Below are 14,152 nucleotides of genomic sequence, written 5' to 3'. Positions count from 1 at the left end.
GTCCACTCAGACCGGTGTCAATCACACAGGTGTCTTGTGCACCATATTTTTATTTTATTATTATTGCCACTGCTCGACTAAAGAAATATGGGTCGACAAACAGCCTATCGACCAAACAATCGACCAGTCGACTAAATCGGGTCAGCCCTATGCTATTCTACTGCGCCATTTACTTTATATTCGTATTGTTATCTTTGATTTCATATTGTTGTTGCATTGTCATCGTGTTGAGCGATTTAGTGCTTTTTGAGGTTTTGACAAAAAAATTAAATTAGCCCGGTTTTCGATTTTGGTTTCGATACTTTTTTTAAAACATTAAATGCACTATGTATTATATGGGCTGAGTGCTGTAACAACACAGAATAAACGTATTAATAAAAGTCCCATGATGGTAGTGATTGAACATTACTGCTGATCATTTATTAACCATCATGTACTCACATTACTTGACTTGTTGTTGTGTATATTACATTTGTTTTATCTGATGACTTTATTATTTCATTCCAAGTCATCATCTCCTCTCTCTGCTTTCTGACAAAATCACTATTTTAGTAATTCTTCAAAGTAAATAAGGCATGCTTTTATGACTGCTGAGTACCAATTATTAACCACTTAGATCATGTATTTTCAAGTAGAGATACCTTGCGACACAACTGCTCTCATTCCCAGGTCTTCAGTCTCTTCTCTCCCTCTCTGGTCTGCAGCACACAGCCTGGACAATTAGGTGCACAATGGATTGTGGCCATTGTAGTTAATTACCACGTTTTCTGCACTAAACTATGTAGAATATTGGCCTGTTGGAAACTACAAATCCCTACCACACAGTTCAGGCTTGATTTTATTTATTTCTAGAGAAACTGAGCATTGAGGTCAAGAAAAGCAACTAACAAAATGTAATTCAAATAATTGAACCAAGGTAGGTGAATTAGTTAAAAAATAACAGACATTTTAGTCACTTAGCACTACATTGTCGAGAAGGAAACTGCAAGTAAGCATTTTGTTGGACGGTGTATACTATGTGTATCCCGTATGACTAATAAAACTTATAAACAAACAAACATATAGTACACACATACACACACCCGCCCTGTACTGTGTTACACAAACTGTTTGTCTGCGATAGACACTTATGCCCTCCCTGGCTTGTTATATTGATTTGTGCTTACAGCATTAGTACTCACTTAGAATGGGAGGCATGTCCTCACGTTAACATACAGACAGACTATGTAGACTAGATACACACACACACACACACACACACACACACACACACACACACACACCTCCAGACCATATAGACTAGATACGCACGCACGCTCAAGAGCATGCGGATACAAACACACACAAATCGATAGGGAGTAGCTTCCTAAGGCTACTAAATCTAGTCAGTAATAACACATCTACTATGTATTCAGAGAGTATATTTAATGAACATCACTCTGCCGCATTATGTATACTGAACAAAAATATAAACGCAACATATAAAGTGTTGGTTCCATGTTTCATGAGCTGAAATAAAAGATCCCATACATTTTCCATAAGCACAAAAAGCTTATTTCTCTCAAGTGTTTGTTTACTTCCCTGTTGGTGAGTGTTTCTCAAAATAATCCAGCCACCTGGCAGGTGTGGCGAGGGGGAGCCGGGGCGAGCCGAGCCGAGGGGGAGCCGGGGCGAGCCGAGCCGAGGGGGAGCCGGGGCGAGCCGAGCCGAGGGGGAGCCGGGGCGAGCCGAGCCGAGGGGGAGCCGGGGCGAGCCGAGGCGAGGCGGGACGCTGGGGAGCCAGGAGAAAAAACTCTGATGCTTCCAATATGTGATGTCAGCATTCTGTGAGGACTGACAAGAAGCAAGTACAGGGAGTGAATATTTTAATAAATAACCGACATGAAACAAAATCTACCAAAGCTCTTACCAGAGAATTGAATGTTAATTTCTCTACCATAAGCCGCCTCCAACGTCGTTTTAGAGAATTTGGCAGTACATCCGACCGGCCTCACAACCACGGACCATTTGTAGTCACTTCAGCCCAGGACCTCCACATCCAATTTCTTTACCTGTGGGATCGTCGGAGACCAGCCACCCGGACAGCTGATGAAACTGAGGAGTATTTCTGTCTAAAAAAATGCCCTTTTGTAGGGAAAAACTCATTCTGATTTGGCTGGGCCTGGCTCCCCAGGGTTGGACCTGGCTCCCAAGTGGGTGGGCCTATGCGGGTGGGCCTAAGCCCCTGCCCAGTCATGTGAAATCCGTAGATTAAGGCCTAATTTATCTATTTCAATTGACTGATTTCCTTATATGAACTGTAACTCAGTAAAATCGTCAATTGTTGCGTTTATATTTTTGTTCAGTATATTTAAGTTGACTTGATTCTTCCTATTATTATGCCAGTATATTTGTACAGTATAATTTAACACAACCCACCACCACATCTCAATAAAACGCATATGAAAACACTTGAAGTGTTATACCAATATTTTTTTTTATTCGCATAGAAAATCAAAGAAACCAAACAAACAGTTCTCACTGTTTAGATTTATACATAAGACATTGTGAAAAGCTGAGCGTATTTAAAGGAAAGGTTTCTAAGACCTAAAGAAGGCTCTAGATCTTTTCTCTTCCCCCAGAATGCTTTTCCCACTGGAGTTTTGGATTGGAAAAAGACACAAGGCTAATTAAGTTTAGCATGGTATATTTAAGCAATAAGGTACGAGGGGGTGTGGTATATGGCCAATATACCACGGCTAAGAGCTGTTCATATGTACGACGCAACGCGGAGCGCCTGGAAAAACTCCTGTGGTATATTGGCCATATACCACAAACCCCCTCGGTGCCTTATTGCTATTATAAACTGGTTACAAATGTAATTAGAACAGGAAAAATACATGTTTTGTCATACCCGTGGCCAATCAGCACTTAGGGCTCGAACCACCCAGTTTATAATAAAAACTATAGTCTATACATAACTCACTCGAACAATCTCTTTTCTTTCTCTCCCTCCTTTTCCCATCACTCTCTTTACTCTTCTCTCCATTGTGATTCAGTTGTGATTGAGAGGCCAGAACATTGTTATAATATACGTAGTGACAGAAATACACTTCAGAGTGTGTGATTAGAGTGCATAGTTGCACAGTGCTGCAGTTTGGTTCATCCATGATTTCTACGGAACTCTTTGCCCCCCCCCCCCCCCCCCCCTCCCCCTGTGACCTGACTGTCTCGCTGGATCTGAATGACTGACTATGATGCACATAGATTAGTAGATACTAAGTAGCTGTAATGGTACGGCTATTACAGCTTGCTGTGTTCAGATGTTTGTGTGCTGAATGGGTACATCACTGTAAACACATGTTTTTTTCCCCTTCATCTTTCCTGATAGCAACCAATAGAAAATGCCTTTTACTTTGGGTTGATTTACTTAATTTGATTGCAGACATTTCTGTATGATTGTCCAGTTAACATGCCTTTGCCGTTCATATTATGATGACATGCAATAAGCAAAAGAATATATCCTTTAATATTGGTGTTCTGTATGTTAAGGGAAATGCCAATATGTTGAATTATTTTATTCCATGACCAAATTGTAATAACAATTTTATCTCTTTAAAGATGGGCACGTTTGATAAATACACTCTTTTCACTGTCTGCTCCTTCCTGTACTAAAATATCAATGAGAGTCAAGTAGAAATGAACTGGTCCTGTTAAGAAGAAGCAGGGTTTGGATGAGGTCCTAGCTATATTCCTACCCTTTTCACTGTTTCCCTCTGCCATTAGTTCTCCCTTTGCTCTCCCTCTTCACTCTCCCTCTTCACTCTCCCTCTTTTGTCTATCTCGCTCCCTACTTTTTCTCCCTCTCTCTTTATCTCTCTCGAAGGATCAGGGTCTATATTCTTCCTTTTCACCCTTTCCCTCTTTTATTATCCCCCATTCCTCAATTATTCTGTCTCTCTTTTTAACCTCCCTATGCTTACTCCTATCTCTCCCTCACTAGAGTTCCCGGGCAGACATCGCTGCAGTAGGAGCCCCTGTCCCTCAGAGCTGCTATCAGCTCTTCTCAGCTAGAACAAAGTTATCTTGCTCTCATTCTCTCTCTCTCTGCAGCACAAAATAAACAGAGAAATAAAATATAAAAACAGGAGGGGAAAGAGAAAAGTAGAGGTCTAAGATAGGAACATATATATTTTCTGTCAGTCAGTGATGAGTTGTTGTGACTAGTACCATCAAACCCTTACCCGTGTGTCTACTCAGTGTATACAGAAGTAGGTATACACTACATGACCAAAAGTATGTGGACACACTCTCGTCAAACATCTCATTCCATAATCACGGGCATTCATATGGAGTTGGTCCCCCCTTTTCTGCTATAACAGCCTCCACTCTTCTGGGAAGGATTTCCACTCAATTTTGGAACATTGCTGCGGGGACTTGCTTCCATTCAGCCATTAGCATTAGTGAGGTCAGGCACGGATGTTAGGCGATTAGGCCTGGCTCGCAGTCAGCATTCCAATTAATCCCAAAGGTGTTCGATGGGGTTGAGGTCAGGGCTCTGTGCAGGCCAGTCAAGATCTTCCACACCGATCTCGTCAAACCATTTGTGGACCTTGCTTTGTGCACGTGGGCATTGTCATGCTGAAAGAGAAAAGGGCCGTCCCCAAACTGTTGCCACAAAGTTAGAAGCACGGCATCGTCTAGAATGACATTGTATGCTGTAGCGTAAAGATTTCCCTTCACTGGAACTAAGGGGCCTAGCCCGAACCATGAAAAACAGCCCCAGACCATCATTCCTCCTCCACCAAACTTTACAGTTGGCACTGTGCATTGGGGCAGGTAGTGTTCATCTGACTTCTGCCAAACCCAGATTTGTCCGTTGGACTGCCAGATGGTGAAGCGTGATCACTCTCGAGTCCACTGCTCCAGACTCCAATGGCGAACTTTACACCACTCCAGCCGACACTTGGCATTGCGCATGGTGATCTTAGGCTTGTGTGTGGCTGCTCGGCCATGGAAACCCATTTAATGAAGCTCCCGACGAACAGTTCTTGTGCTGACATTGCTTCCAGAGACAGATTAGAACTCTGTAGTGAGTGTTGCAACCGAGGACAGGCCACTTTTACGAGCTTTAGCACTCGGCGGTTCCATTCTGTGAGCTTGTGTGGTCTACCACTTTGCGGCTGAGCCATTGTTGCTCCTAGACATTCCCACTTCACAATAACAGCACTTACAGTTGACTGGGGCAGCTCTAGCAGGACAGAAATTTGAAGAACTGACTTGTTGGAAAGGTGGCATCCTATGACGGTACCATGTTGAAAGTTACTGAGCTCTTCAGTAAGGCCATTCTACTGCCAATGTTTGTCTATGGAGATTTCAAGGCTGTGTGCTTGATTTTTTTCACCTGTCAGCAACAGGTGTGACTGAAATAGCCGAATCCACTCATTTGAAAGGGTGTCCACATACTTTTGTGTATATATAGTGTAGCAGTCTACACAAGTGTTTCTGTCTGGAATATATTTGCCTTTTAGCGTCTGCCTACGCCTAAACATCCACCTCAAACTACTAACGGTATTTTATGGAATAGAAGGAAGAGTACAGTAGCTGTAAAGATACTGAGACCTCAAAACAATGTATAAACATGAGAAGCACTGAAACACTTCTGTCACCCAGCAAACATGTATGTGGGGTGGCCCTGTGGGGACACAGCAACCCAAGCCAGTCAGCTAGTAACAGATAAATAAGATTCAGAGCAGAAGTGAGGAGGCACAGAGGGTACTTTGGAACCAAGGAGACCAACCAACCAACCGCCTGCTGGAACCGTATCCTTAGAACGGCATCCAACCGGTGGGGGTGGGAGAAGTGTGTCTGAGATGATGTCATCACGTGTAGGAGTAGTCTATATCTGGGATCATCCCTTGCTCCCGGTAACCCTGGTTGGTCCCGTAGCCTGCCGTGTGACCCAGTTGGGTGATGATGCCGTTGTGACTCTGGTTGCTTCGGTAGGTGCCGTTACCATGCGTTGAGGGGAAGATGGTGTGCACGTAGGTCACATCCTCCCCTCCTTTGGGTTGCAGTGGCTGATGGGTCGTCATGGGCGTCATGGCGAAGCCGGGGCTCCTGATCTCCAGGATGGAGCTGTCCTTCTTAGTACCCGACTCCACGTAGTCATCGTACGGCTTCCCGACCACACGCTGACCTCTGACCCCATAGGAGTCTGTTTCCCCGGAGACATACCCGGTGCGCTGGCCATACCAGCAGAAGATGCCGAAGATGAGTATGAGGGAGACTAGGGCTGTGGCTCCGCCAATGATCTCGGCCAGGGGGAGGGCTGCCATCTCTGTGTCCGAGTCCTCACCCCCATTTCCCCCCTCGGGGCGCAGAGCCTCCCCCGTCTCTATCTGAGAGCAGACAGGGCTCTGGTCTGTTGTGTCCTTTTCCTGTTGCTGTCCTCTCTGTGACCCTCCAGAGTGGGAGGATGTGGAGCGCAGGGGGAGCAGGCAGATGAGATAGTGTGATCGTGGCGTGAGCTGGGTCAGTAGGTACTGCTGTCTCTCCCCGGGTACCAGCGTCTCTGTGATGGAACCCAGAGCGGCGCTGCTGCCCAGCCTCAGCCAGGACAGCCGGAAGGAGGGCGCCGGCCGCGGGCACAGCCACGTCACCTGCACACTGTCTGCCGACAGAGGCTTCACGGTGAGTTCTAAAGCGTTGTGTGAGGCATGACCCCCTGCCTCTCCTCCCGGTGGTAATGGCTTCACCAGGCCCGGCCGTATGGCTCTGAGGGTGGGGGGAAAGGTGGTAGTACTAGTGACACCTCCTCCTCTACCCCCCACACTGTTCACCCCTCCTGGGGGGCCTTCACACTGGTCCATGAGCCCAGAGAGGTCCCTGAGGGCCTGGCCTCGCACCGCCTCCGGTCCGTGGCAGGTCAGGCCCCGTACTGTCACCGCCGCCCCGCGGCCATACAGCCAGGCGTGGAGCCAGTGCAGGTTGCAGCCACAGTACCAGGGGTTCCCCCGGAGCAGCAACAGCTCCAGGCCGTCCGTGTCCCTCAGCAGCCCCCGGGGCAGAGTGGTCAGGTTGTTCCCTGCAGGCATGGAAGTGGACACAAGTCACTCTACGTATGGCACCTGATGTAGAATAATATGCTCATCTGCTGCTAATTTTGTGAGTAGTTCACTAAAGTTACTCTGCAATATACAGAGTATATGTCTGGACTCAGAGCAATGTCAAATCTTAACTAGAATCCTAAGCAAACTATTTGCAGCTGTTCTCATTAGGGTTGAACAGTGTGAACCGGGTTACTGAGATTTACCACCCAAACCCACTCCCTTTTCCCGATTTTATAAATAACTGCGAGAAACCGGTAAATTTGAATGTTATTTTTATGAACAGCATAACTTGAAATGGAAGTGTTAAATTAAATGCAATATCTAAATCTGTCTTCTCTACGGGCCATGGTCTACTCTCTGCTATCTGCATGATCAATCATTAACTCTTAGGGTGGGGACAGACAGCGCATCTCAGTATGAAGAGGAGTTCACCATGCATGTATCATCTCATCATGGCAACTTCTTTTCTTGTGGACGGTAGGAATAGATTTGCTGCATCATAACAGTAATATAAGGACTGAATGCATGTCCAATTTACACATCTCCATCTGGCTTTTGGAGGTTTCCTTATTTTTTCATTGTAAAGATGCATTTTTTAAATTGCAACTGCAGAGTTTTAAAACAGCCCATCAGTCTAATATTGTTATTTTAAATCAGTGAGCACGCAAGTGCACCCTGTCTTTCTCTCCATCAATTCTGTGTTTCTGTTGTGCGTAATGTGCAGTAGCCTGTATCATAATTATGTATTGGATAACGGCACTATTATTTAGACTTTTTTGGCCTTGGGATAATAAAATGTCTAATGTAGGGCTGATCAGGCTCAGGTAGCATCAGGCTGGTTGGTTACCTGACAGATCCAGCCGCTGCAGCCTCCTCATCCCGTCCAGGGTCCCCCGGGGCACGTGAATCAGTCCGTTGTCCTGCAGGTGCAGCCTCATCAGGTGTGTGCTGGGCAGGTTGATGGGTGGGGCCTGCAGGGCATTGCGGACTAGCGACAGCTCCGTGAGGTTGGCCAGGCGGGAGAAGGTGTCATCAGCGATGCGGGTGTTGGCCAGGAGATTCCCGTCCAGGACCAGGCGTCTCAGTGAGGCCAGGCCCCGGAAGGCGTGGGTGGGGATGGTGTTGATGCGGTTGTCGTCTAACCTCAGCTCCTCTAAAGAAGCCGGGAGGCCGGCTGGGATGCTGGACAGGTGGTTCCGGGAGAGGAAGAGTAACCTCAGCCGCCGCGTACCGGAGAAGGCCCGCTCCTGAATGCTCACCGTGGAGATGGAGTTGTCGTCCAGGTGTAGCCTCTCTAGCAACGGTAACCTGGCCAACACCGTGCGCGGCAACGTCCGAATGTTGTTGTCTTGCAGGTGTAGTTCCCGTAGCGACGGCGGCAGGTGTATAGGAAACTCGTCTAGTTGGTTGGCGTAAAGGTAGACCACACGGATACTACTGCTGCGCTCTAACGACGCCGGCAGGCCGGAGTTGGCCAACCGGTTGCTCTGTAGGTAGAGAACGGTAGCTGTTAACGGTAGAGGAGGGATCATGCTCAGGCTCCGGTCGTTACAGTAAACGAAGCCCTCGTCACACCGGCACACTGACGGGCACGGGAAGTCTTCCTCGCCTTCCTCCATGGCAACTGCTGCCGCCGCCAACTCCAGCATCTCGGCCAATAGAGTCAGGCACAGGAGGAGCAGAAAGAGCCAATCACGGAGCTCGGTCAGACTCTCGGCAGCCATAATCCCGCCCTCTGTGAGTGGGAGAGAGACCGAGAGTTAATGAGTTTTGAGAGTCGTTGTACTTTAGGAAAGAGAAAGAATAAGAGTTTACAGCTCATTTCAGGATTTTGAAATTCTTGTGTTGTGTAAATGTGTTTTCAATTTTTAGTGATGTGATGTCTTTTGTTGGGTGTTTGAACAAAGAAAGTGTTTGAGTGTATGAATAGTCGCTGGGCCCAATGGAGTGGCGCTGTCCTGATAATATGGGTCCCTCCTACCAACTAGAAGCTGTCCTGATAATATGGGTCCCTCCTACCAACCAGAAGCTGTCCTGATAATATGGGTCCCTCCTACCAACAAGAAGCTGTCCTGATAATATGGGTCCCTCCTACCAACCAGAAGCTGTCCTGATAATATGGGTCCCTCCTACCAACCAGAAGCTGTCCTGATAATATGGGTCCCTCCTACCAACAAGAAGCTGTCCTGATAATATGGGTCCCTCCTACCAACCAGAAGCTGTCCTGATAATATGGGTCCCTCCTACCAACAAGAAGCTGTCCTGATAATATGGGTCCCTCCTACCAACTAGAAGCTGTCCTGATAATATGGGTCCCTCCTACCAACAAGAAGCTGTCCTGATAATATGGGTCCCTCCTTCCAACCAGAAGTTGTCCTGATAATATGGGTCCCTCCTACCAACAAGAAGCTGTCCTGATAATATGGGTCCCTCCTACCAACCAGAAGTTGTCAGGATAATATGGGTCCCTCCTACCAACCAGAAGTTGTCAGGATAATATGGGTCCCTCCTACCAACCAGAAGTTGTCAGGATAATATGGGTCCCTCCTACCAACTAGAAGTTGTCAGGATAATATGGGTCCCTCCTACCAACCAGAAGTTGTCAGGATAATATGGGTCCCTCCTACCAACCAGAAGTTGTCAGGATAATATGGGTCCCTCCTACCAATCAGAAGTTGTCAGGATAATACGGGTCCCTCCTACCAACTAGAAGAGGAAGGGACATTGGAGAGTGGGCGAGGGACAGACTTTTTTTATTTTGTTTATTTTTTTTTAACCAGGGAAGTCAGTTAAGAACAAATTCTTATTTACAATGACATGGAGGGGAAGTGAAGTTTGTGAGAGGAACACCGAGAGATGGGATCAAGTTTAACGAGAAGAACTGGAGAGAGAAAATTAGTGAGAGGATTTTAGATGTTTTAATTCTCATGATGAGGGGGAAACATTAGGAGGGGAATTAGAACCATATTAGCCTAGGTAATATTGGTGATGTTAATATTCTGGAAAACATCTTTCCCCCCCTTGATAAATTTGAATAAACCAACAAAAAAGTATTTAGACCCCTTGACTTTTTTCACGTTGTTACTTTACAGCCTTATTCTAAAATTGATTAAATTGTGTTTTTTCCTCATCAATTTACACACAATACCACATAATGACAAAGAAAAAGTTTTTTTTTTTTTTATAAAAAAATTCTAATTTCTTACAAATAAAAAACTGAAATCACAAGTATTCAGACTCTTTACGCAGTACTTTGTTGAAGCGCCTTTGGCAGCGATTACAACATCGAGTCTTGTTGGATGTGAGGCTACAAGCTTGGCACACCTGTATTTGGAGAGTTTCTTCCATTCTTCTCTGCAGATCCGCTCTCTCTCTCTGTCAGGTTGAATGAGGAGTGTTGCTGGACAGCTATTTTCAGGTTTCTCCAGAAATGTTTGATTGGGTTCAAGTCCGGGCTCTGGCTGGGCCACTCAAGGACATTCAGAGACTTGTCCCAAAGCCACTCCTGCGCCCTTATATATTATATAGACCGGTGTGTGCCTTTCCAAATCATGTCCAATCAATTTAATTTACCATTGGGTGGACTCCAATTAAGTTGTAGAAACATCTCAAGGATGATCAATGGAAACAGGATGCACCTGAGCTCAATTACGAGTGTTTATTTATTTTTATTTTTTACACCTTTATTTAACCCGGTAGGCAAGTTGAGAACAAGTTCTAATTTACAATTGCGACCTGGCCAAGATAAAGCAAAGCAGTTCGACACATACAACGACACAAGAGTTACACATGGAGTAAAACAAACATACAGTCAATAATACAGTATAAACAAGTCTATATACGATGTGAGCAAATGAGGTGAGATAAGGGAGGTAAAGGCAAAAAAAGGCCATGGTGGCAAAGTAAATACAATATAGCAAGTAAAACACTGGAATGGTAGATTTGCAGTGGAAGAATGTGCAAAGTAGAAATACAAATAATGGGGTGCAAAGGAGCAAAATAAATAAATGAATAAAATAAATACAGTAGGGAAAGAGGTAGTTGTTTGGGCTAAATTATAGGTGGGCTATGTACAGGTGCAGTAATCTGTGAGCTGCTCTGACAGTTGGTGCTTAAAGCTAGTGAGGGAGATAAGTGTTTCCAGTTTCAGAGATTTTTGTAGTTCGTTCCAGTCATTGGCAGCAGAGAACTGGAAGGGGAGGCGGCCAAATAAATAATTGGTTTTGGGGGTGACCAGAGAGAGATACCTGCTGGAGCGCGTGCTACAGGTGGGTGATGCTATGGTGACCAGCGAGCTGAGATAAGGGGGGACTTTACCTAGCAGGGTCTTGTAGATGACATGGAGCCAGTGGGTTTGGCGACGAGTATGAAGCGAGGGCCAGCCAACGAGAGCGTACAGGTCGCAATGGTGGGTAGTATATGGGGCTTTGGTGACAAAACGGATTGCACTGTGATAGACTGCATCCAATTTGTTGAGTAGGGTATTGGAGGCTATTTTGTAAATGACATCGCCGAAGTCGAGGATTGGTAGGATGGTCAGTTTTACAAGGGTATGTTTGGCAGCATGAGTGAAGGATGCTTTGTTGCGAAATAGGAAGCCAATTCTAGATTTAACTTTGGATTGGAGATGTTTGATGTGGGTCTGGAAGGAGAGTTTACAGTCTAACCAGACACCTAGGTATTTGTAGTTGTCCACGTATTCTAAGTCAGAGCCGTCCAGAGTAGTGATGTTGGACAGGGGGGCAGGTGCAGGCAGCGATCGGTTGAAGAGCATGCATTTAGTTTTACTTGTATTTAAGAGCAATTGGAGGCCACGGAAGGAGAGTTGTATGGCATTGAAGCTTGCCTGGAGGGTTGTTAACACAGTGTCCAAAGAAGGGCCAGAAGTATACAGAATGGTGTCGTCTGCGTAGAGGTTGATCAGAGACTCACCCGCAGCAAGAGCGACATCATTGATGTATACAGAGAAGAGAGTCGGTCCAAGAATTGAACCCTGTGGCACCCCCATAGAGACTGCCAGAGGTCCGGACAGCAGACCCTCCGATTTGACACACTGAACTCTTTCAGAGAAGTAGTTGGTGAACCAGGCGAGGCAATCATTTGAGAAACCAAGGCTGTCGAGTCTGCCGATGAGGATGTGGTGATTGACAGAGTCGAAAGCCTTGGCCAGATCAATGAATACGGCTGCACAGTAATGTTTCTTATCGATGGCGGTTGTGATATCGTTTAGGACCTTGAGCGTGGCTGAGGTGCACCCATGACCAGCTCTGAAACCAGATTGCATAGCAGAGAAGGTATGGTGAGATTCAAAATGGTCGGTAATCTGTTTGTTGACTTGGCTTTCGAAGACCTTAGAAAGGCAGGGTAGGATAGATATAGGTCTGTAGCAGTTTGGGTCAAGAGTGTCCCCCCCTTTGAAGGGGGGGATGACCGCAGCTGCTTTCCAATTTTTGGGAATCTCAGACGACACGAAAGAGAGGTTGAACAGGCTAGTGATAGGGGTGGCAACAATTTCGGCAGATTATTTTAGAAAGAAAGGGTCCAGATTGTCTAGCCCGGCTGATTTGTAGGGGTCCAGATTTTGCAGCTCTTTCAGAACATCAGCTGACTGGATTTGGGAGAAGGAGAAATGGGGAAGGCTTGGGCGAGTTGCTGTGGGGGGTGCAGTGCAGGTGACCGGGGTAGGGGTACCCAGATGGAAAGCATGGCCAGCTGTAGAAAAATGCTTATTGAAATTCTCAATTATAGTGGATTTATCAGTGGTGACAGTGTTTCCTATCTTCAGTGCAGAGTGTCATAGCAAAGGGTCTGAATACTTATGTAAATAAAGTCTTTCTGTTTTTTGTCTTTGTCATTATTGTGTGTAGATCTCTGAGGAAAATGTTAATTTAATCCATTTTAAAACAAGGCTGTAACATAACAAAATGTGGAACAAGTTGAGGAGTCTGAATACATTCCGAAGGCACTGTGTGCATGTCTGTAGTTTGTTGTACAAGTCGGGGAGGCAACGTAACTGGGATTTAGAAAAACCACAAACATTCACTCACAACAAACTGAGATGTACAGTATTATGCATGCTGTCTGTGTGTGTGGCTACAGTGGTTATTGTTCTCTAAATGTGGTATACATTATTCAGTGAAGAGCTTCTGAATTTCCAATAAATATTTAAGTGGATGTTTTACATGTCCTTTTTAAAAAAACATTTATACGTTCCTCGGTTTACATTTCTCTGCTTGTCTTTTGCTGTTGAATATTTGAGAGCGCCATCAATTTACAATTCAGAAAAACAAAAAGGAATGTCAGTTGAGTTTTATAGCATACTGTTCATATGACAGAAAATAAAGAAATGAGATGATACGTTATTGTGTACAGTGCAGTATATTCTAGGGGTTTCAGACTTGGACATGTGTTTTCCTGTCCTCTGAAGTGCTTGACATGATTTGACAGAACATTTGACAAACAAATGCTCTGCAGGCAAGTTTTTCCACAAGTGTGTATGTGTGTGTGTTCTCACTCTCAGGACAACATGCAAAATTGCCCCTCGGCTCCAGTCAAAAGCAAACAAGAGATGCAAAGCAAACAAGAGATGGCAACAATGAGAGGGAGGAGTAGAGCAAGAGACTGAAAGAGACAGATGGAGAGATGGACAGACTGAGAGAAGGAGATGAGGCTGACTCTGGCAGTGGGTTGTGAGATACTCAGAATTGAATGAATTGGTTTTAAAAGGAGAATCATTAATAATGATGTAATGCTGCTGTGTATCTAGTGATATCCTCATGTGGACGTCAGGGCCTTGTGGAGGAGTTTTGGCACGTTGATGATAATGATTGATAAAGTTATATCCGGGTTCAAGACCGGATCTGGAGGTGTTTCAGTCTATGTATTTTTAGCACAAAACAGCCGGTTTCAAAGTAGTGCAACAGCCAACGTTCACCCAACAGAGGGAGGGAGGGAGGGAGTCAGGGAGCATAAAAACATATTGGAGAGTCTCCACTATGAATAACAAATAGCATGTAGCTCTCTGTGACGCCCGCCCGCCTGCTCTCTCTCTACCCTCTTTC

The 14,152-nt window shown here is 45.5% G+C and overlaps 2 protein-coding genes across 3 annotated transcripts in view; one reads left to right on the top strand and one right to left on the bottom strand.

The window, feature by feature from the left end:
* macrod1 (mono-ADP ribosylhydrolase 1) overlaps positions 1-14,152 on the top strand; it is a 108,989-nt gene that overhangs the window by 20,150 nt on the left and 74,687 nt on the right. The gene's annotated exons all lie outside the window — the stretch shown is intronic.
* LOC110489051 (leucine-rich repeat transmembrane protein FLRT1) overlaps positions 2,452-14,152 on the bottom strand; it is a 36,882-nt gene continuing 25,181 nt past the window's right edge. Inside the window, exons 3-4 of the mRNA XM_090198672.1 lie at positions 7,939-8,826; positions 2,452-7,066 (exon numbers count right to left, since the gene is read on the bottom strand). Of these exons, the coding sequence (XP_090054798.1) occupies positions 5,862-7,066; positions 7,939-8,815 (2,082 nt within the window). The 5' untranslated portion in view covers positions 8,816-8,826 and the 3' untranslated portion in view covers positions 2,452-5,861. The remainder of the gene's footprint in view (positions 7,067-7,938; positions 8,827-14,152) is intronic.

Source organism: Oncorhynchus mykiss, chromosome 14 (genome assembly GCF_057628025.1).
Source record: "Oncorhynchus mykiss isolate SJ-2025 chromosome 14, ASM5762802v1, whole genome shotgun sequence".
Lineage (NCBI taxonomy): Eukaryota > Metazoa > Chordata > Actinopteri > Salmoniformes > Salmonidae > Oncorhynchus > Oncorhynchus mykiss.
This window is presented reverse-complemented; position numbering and strand designations above follow the sequence as displayed.